The sequence below is a fragment of the Polyodon spathula genome, chromosome 3 (assembly GCF_017654505.1).
Source record: "Polyodon spathula isolate WHYD16114869_AA chromosome 3, ASM1765450v1, whole genome shotgun sequence".
Taxonomy (NCBI): Eukaryota; Metazoa; Chordata; class Actinopteri; order Acipenseriformes; family Polyodontidae; genus Polyodon; species Polyodon spathula.
The window spans coordinates 2987252-2994188 of record NC_054536.1 but is presented as its reverse complement, the minus strand read 5'-3'; the positions used below and the strand labels follow the sequence as shown (position 1 = coordinate 2994188).

At 35.9% G+C, this 6937-nt stretch overlaps 1 protein-coding gene across 1 annotated transcript; it reads right to left on the bottom strand.

The window, feature by feature from the left end:
* Positions 1–2052: 2052 nt before the first annotated feature.
* LOC121308079 (homeobox protein engrailed-2b-like) lies at positions 2053–6489 on the bottom strand. The gene is made up of 2 exons (XM_041240380.1): positions 5614–6489; positions 2053–2429 (listed from the first exon to the last, which is right to left on the bottom strand). The coding sequence occupies exons 1-2, from the start codon at positions 6095–6097 to the stop codon at positions 2113–2115; spliced, it is 801 nt and encodes a 266-aa protein (XP_041096314.1). The 5' UTR covers positions 6098–6489; the 3' UTR covers positions 2053–2112.
* Between the last annotated feature and the right edge of the window lie 448 nt (positions 6490–6937).

The window sequence follows — 6937 nt, the reverse complement described above, 5'->3', positions numbered from 1 at the left end:
GAACAGCGATAGCGTTGCGAATGCACACACACAGCACTTTCACTGTGGTTTACACCTTCTTTAATAGGAAAAGCACATTTTGAAGAACGGGTAGTTTTTCAGCTTGCCACAGAGGGCTGAACTGTTATCAACACTGCAAGAAAATACACAGAAAGCAATGTACTGCAAATCACTTTCGACCTTTATTTGCGTGTCCACTTATGAGAGGCAGTTCATTACACAATTAAAACATACATGATACAAATTATGTACATTATAATATTTTTTTTTTATAAGAAGGCATACTTTAAAACATAAACACATGAAATGTCCTTGCGTTTCATTCAACACAAATATTTTAACATATTTCTCGATAGTTTTTTTTTTACTGTTCAAAATTCATTTTTGTCGCACCAGCTATTAAAATAAAAGGCGATTTGTTCTTACTAATATGCATTTAACATCATATTTTTTTGTTTTGTTTTCTTAGCACAGTTCGGTATCGTAAAGAAATACAAAAAAAGTTCGTCTTTGAAAGGAACCTTTAAGGCAAAGTGTGTTTAGTTTGGTGGATTTAAAATTCATACACACTTTTCAGATATAAAACCACATGTAGAGTCTCACACACACACAAACACACAAAAACAAAACAAAATAATTAAAAAAGTCCACAATTTGGTATGGATAGTCTAGCAACTTAACCCTTCATCTGAACTGCCATCATAAATACCTTGGATCTATTCATAAACACCTTCATTTTTCCCAGTAACAAACTGCAGCTTCCATGCAAAGGCCCCAAACAGAAAGAAACGCCTTCATTCACAGAAAAAGGTTCTTGTTGCATGATAAATAAGCAGTGCAAACACCCCAGAATAAACAGATTATAAGAAGCGGTGCGGCTCGCTAGGGCTCCACGCTGTAATCTCTCCACAGTAAATGACTGTGCTGTCTCGTTGTCTATACTGCACACATTGATTTTAAAACGATCCTTACAGTGAAGCGTGTTCCAAAGACCAGTGAGTATTTGAATTCACTAAGTTTGATTTCCTGTACTTTTTCAGTTTATGTAACATTAAAAACGTGACTCGGGGGGTTAACGCTGTTTATCCTCGTCGAAGTACCCATAGACAGCGCTGAAGTCTTTCCAGGCCCTCGTCCCTTTGTGCTTCCTGTTCTTTTCAATTCCTGGCAAGCAATATAATTAGTTATTGTAGCGCGCCTAGACCGCTCTCAGACCATTATATTAATAATGTTATCACTGAAAATTCTGTGAGACCAGATGAGAAAGAAATAAGGACGTCAGTCGGGCAATTGGAAATTGAAGCATATAGGCATAGCAAGCAAATTGTATTGTAAACAAGATGTACAGACGTGCAAATATGAAATCGATCAAAATAACATATATGTTTATCACCGAATTTTCAACGTATACATTTGGTAGCAAAGTTTTATTCACTCCATTATTAAACTAGTTTACAAACCAAACTTTCCTTTACCATATTATTGGAATACAAAATATTTTTATAAAGATTAAAAAGTTATAATCGCTATTATATGGCACACACTTTTTGAAAACATGTTGCTTAAGTCTGGGGTTATCACAAATATTTATTTATCAAAAATGTCTTATATCTGCGCTGCTTCACGGAATCATATTTCCTGCTTAAGTCCTTAAAAACAAACAAACAAACAAACAAAAAAAACATTGCAGAACAAACATTATCACTCTATTAGATTCACAGTTTGCCTGGATGCAGCAGAAAAATTCTTTGGACTTCAGCAATGTTTTTTTTGTTTTGTTTTTGTTTTTTGTTTTTTTTGTTTGTTTTTTGTTTTTTCACTGTCAAACATGTGGCTAAAAGATAACGCCCATCAAACGCACTTGGTATAAAATGTAACTAAAACACTTCGGGAAACAAAAAACAAACAAACAAACAAAAAGATCGTATATTGAAAAAAGTAATTATTTTTTTTTGTTTTTTTTTTTTTTTTACAACACCTTACCTGCAATGATATACTTGCACACCAAATATTGCAGAATTATATCTAATACAATGTATTAATGCTGGTATACTTTATAAACTGGCCCTTCTTTTATTAAATTATTGCATTGTGTTCTCGTTCTTCTTTTCGTTAATCGCTATCTGATTTGTCCTCTTTTGATGATGTGGCGTGATTGTAGAGGCCCTGTGCCATTAAGTGCAGTGCCAGCGCGTTCTTGTTGCCTGTGGATTTCTTAATTTTGGCTCTTTTGTTTTGAAACCAGATTTTGATTTGAGATTCGTTCAGACTGAGTTCTTGAGCGAGAGCTTGCCGCCTCTGCTCGGTCAGGTAGCGGTTTGTCTGAAACTCGGCTTTCAGTCTCTGGAGCTGTTCCGCTGTGAACGCAGTCCTGGGCCGCTTGTCTTCCTTGCTCGCGGTCTTCTTCTTTGGTTTACGAGACCTGGGCCCTGTGGTTAAAAACACAATAAACCTTAAGGTTTTGTTTTTCAACAACAAACACAGTAATACAGTAATTAAACAATGGGCTACTGCCACATCAAATGCTGTTATCTTTTTACTCAGCAGAAATATAACTGGATAAATAACGGTCATTTGAAAACTAACATGCACGTTACAGCATTTTCATTGTTGCTTTTAAATTTGACTAACAGTGATGTCATTGTTTCTTTTTCAATTATTTATTTACAATTATTTACCTTACATTTCTGTCACTGTTTGGGGCAGCCTTACACAAGTTATTATTATTATTATTATTATTATTATTATTATTTATTATTATTATTATTATTATTATTATTATTAACGCGTGTTATAACTATTCAGTTAACAACAACACATCTTTAATATTTAATGATGCAGCATATACTAATTCAGACTACTTTTGAATTCTGTACGTTACTCTGGTCAACGAACCTTGTAGTAGGCCTAAATGCATACTTATCTACACACTGCCCTACCCTGGCGTGAAGTTAAATTAAAATAAACACATGCGTGCATAATACAAGCAAATAAATATATAAATAAATAAATGCAAAATACAAAAACATAATGATTTAAAAATAGTACGCCCTACCTAATATTAGAATATCTTCAAAACTATACATTTTATGACCAGAACAATACAGTTGATTAGTTATGTGATTCAACTGAAAAAAGACGTACACAAATAAAACGTAAACGTTTTGTCATTTGAAAACAGATTGCACTTTTTAACTTCACATGTCTTGTTTGTCAGAGTCTCTATAGTTGGGATATTTTTCTTTCCTGGAATATTTTCAGGGTAACATTGACACGTATGTTTAGTTGCAGACCTAGCAGGCCTATGGGGGTTAAAATAGCTCCCTAAATTATACATAAGCTTCCACAAAGGCTGGGCTTGCAACTCCCTTTAAGACGTGTCGCTCTATAAATTGGAAGCTTGCATTTCGCATGCAAAACTTGGGAGAAAATAACTAACCATTTGTACAAAAATGAATAACAATAAAGAAAAACAAAAGCTCGATTGCAGAGAGACTCGAATGTTGTTAGTGGAAGCAAGCAATATATATATATATATATATATATATATATATATATATATATATATATATATATATATATATATATATATTATCGATAGCTTAAAGCTAAATAGCTGTAACATTACCTCATAACGTTGCCTGTTTCAAACATTGTTCTAGGCTGTAAGTACGCGTTGTTTTCAAAATTGTAATGAAAGTCATCATCTTTTGATATAACAAAAATATGACATGTAAATTATAAACACGTATTAAATATGAACGGGTTAAGGGGCGAAAAAACATAAACACAAAAGGCAAAACACCTCAGTGCTGTCTTTATTAGGACGCGCTGATTTCAATAAAAAATACACTGGAAACGATTCCTTCCTGTAGGGTTTGAAAACTCTGAAATGCCGACACCTATTCTCCGAGCTCGTGCTTGACAAGGACGCCTAATAAAATCGCGAGGAAACATGTTCTGCTTTCCAAACCGGGGGGGGGGGGGGATCCTTCAAAGTGAGCTGCTTTCTGTTGAAAATATAATACGATCAATTGCTATTTATCTAATGTAAGTGATAATATACGAAATGAACCCCCTTGAATTAAAATATCTGGAGCACATTCGGTAATTCGTTAAGTGTTATTATTTTATTATTTTCTATGTAACTAAAAAACACGCAATTGTTTTTGTTTCAAATTAAAAGCTAATGTAACATTGCAAGTTCAGGTTCGCTTATAGTTTGCTGTTTATCTGTTTAAAATACTTGAGCATATATTTAGTTGAAGGCCTAGTCTATTGTCCCAAAATATGCTAATTAAATGTTAACAAAGGCTAAAGGAGAACAATGGCGCAAATGTGTAATCCCCCTTTAAAACTGCACGGGCTAGTCAAAAATAGCCAAAGCGCGTATACTGTAAAGACTGCTGACGTGTCTGTTTAAGAAATAAACATTCTTTTCAATATTACATGCGCACGGAATCCGCGGGATGCATTGCTGGTAAAAATGCGTTAAAATGTCTAGGCTATTTTTGATTGAAATACAATTGAAAACGAACTTAAAACTATATAAAACGAAAAAACGATATAATAAAGAAAACATATTTTGAATAAAGCATCAGACTTTTTAAGTATGTTTGTTGTTGGCTGTTGTATATGAACTAGTGTCTCTAAATCAATCAATCAATCAATCAATCGATCTATAAGTTGTGCTTGTGGTATCTGTTATTCACACTGAATTTAGTAGCCTGCTACAAACGCACAAGTAATTAGAATACTGTACACCTATCGGGAATAACGGGCTAATGTTATCAATCCATGTCTCCGACAAAAAACACAAAGCATGCAGCGTGTAGTTTTGAAATATGCAAAACTACTTCAAATCATTTTAATAAACAGCAATGTTTCAAAAAACCAAGCAGGCGCGCTCTTAGAATTCACTTTCATTCTTTACACGGCGGATCGACATTTCACAGTAAAGACATTTCGAATATCTGCCCATGTGTTTGTGGGGGACGTTAAACCCATTACAAGGTATATCTACAATTCACCACTGCCTAGAAAGCGTTGCCCGAATGAGCTTAAAACAAGATCCAAGTAATAGCAATACAAATTAAGCAATCGTGGTTCCTTAATACAAATATAATTCCAAATGTATTATTATTATTATTATTATTATTATTATTATTATTATTATTATTATTATTTTTATTTTTTGTTTTCATTTTTTATACACCAATAAAGGTGTTTTCTAATTTGGGCTATATATTATATATATCTATATATATATCATATATATATATATATATATATATATACGTATATATACGTGTGTGTGTGTGTGTGTGTGTGTGTGTGTTGCCATTGATTGTGTGTTTCTATGTTAACAGCGCTCCTTGGGTTAGCCAGCCAGATACAAACTAACATGTAAAAACAACAACTCAAGTTTTCAGGAAATCAGTGTTTGGCTGAGTTTTTCTTTCTTTCTTTCTTTCTTTCTTTCTTTCTTTCTTTCTTTCTTTCTTTCTTTCTTTCTTTCCGTATTTATTGGAGTGCATTCAAATGATCAGGAAGTGGTAACACACAATCAATGGCAGCTTTGCACAATGTTCCGTATGTAAATGTAACTCTTACCTGATGAAGGCCTATCCGAGTATCTAGTACAATAGACCCAGGCTGGCCACAGCATGGGCTGTGAAGGAGTAGTCGAGCTGGCTTGGGAGCTGTCCGAGTCTGAGCTTTGGCACTGATCCCCGCTTTCACCGCGGCCTTTCAGCACTTCGCCGCTCCTTGTTTCGCCCTTCTTCTTTGCCCCGTTGACAGGGTGTAGGTTAGAAGTCCCTTCACCCGCTACAGTCCCTAGTCCTATCTGCCCAGATCCGGGAGCCGAGGGGCTGAGGTTCTCTCCCCGGGGGAGGTTAATCTCATCACGGTTGCAGGTCCCCTCTTTCCTCCGCCCAAAATCTGGTCGTAGGATGTTGTCGATGAAAAAGTTGGTAATGCGGTGCGGGAGTTGCAGGTTCCCTGGCGCTTGCAGAAGTGGGATGATGGCTCTGTTGGACTCATCGCCCGACTCCTGCCGGTCCGCTTCTCTGTTATTATGATCATTTTCTTCCATACTGCTACAGTTTCCAATGTTCTTTCTTTAACCCTTTTCGTGATCTTGAAGTGCACAATCAAATTCCAGTTTCACTAAAAATGCACTTTCCGTCCTGGTTCTTATTTATTTATTTATTTATTACACCTTTTCTCTTTTCAGCAAAGCAACAAAATACTCATTCCCATGGAAAAGAGTATTGTTATGCACCAGCCACTCCGTTCAAAGTGTTTCCACAAAGAACATTCATAGTTCTGTTCTTCCAATCCCAACCTGGACTATCCCTTCATGTGTTGCTTTGGAAAGACCATTCAATCAAGCCAAGTCTGTCTCTTCCGTTTTCTGAACCAATCCAATGGATGTGCTGCAGTTACTAAACTAAGGATAAATGAAGAGGTGCTAACTGATCCTGAAATACTTTCACTCTGGATTTCGTGATCTTATTTCTAATACCAGTCCCCGCAGGTGACGTTGCACTCCGGTATCCTAGACACGTGCCTTTAGCCAATAGAGTCGAAAAGATTTCACCACGTGACACAATGACACTAAGTAAATGACAGCACTCTCAACCTCGCATCCCTCCCCCCCTCTCTCTTTTTTAAAGCGATAGCGTTCTTCTACAAACAACAGACTAATTCGTTTGCAGGTCTGCACGTTGCTGTTCTCAAGCCCATCGGCAGTTTAATATCTGTGTCTTATTTACTGCAGTGATGCAAAACGGAACCCGAATATGATCATGTTGTATAGAATAGGGAATACCCACAATCCCTTGCATATGCATTGCATTGATATTATTTAATGAGCTGGGAATACACAGCGACAGAAGCGAGGGGGAGGGCGGGTGATACCTATTTTACTAGC

Excerpts from the sequence above, each read along its gene's own strand:
- LOC121308079 (XM_041240380.1), bottom strand. The coding sequence starts at position 6,097 with ATGGAAGAAAATGATCATAATAACAGAGAAGCGGACCGGCAGGAGTCG. Across the intron at positions 2,430-5,613 it reads CTCGGATAGGCCTTCATCAG|GGCCCAGGTCTCGTAAACCA; the intron begins GTAAGAGTTACA and ends TTTTAACCACAG.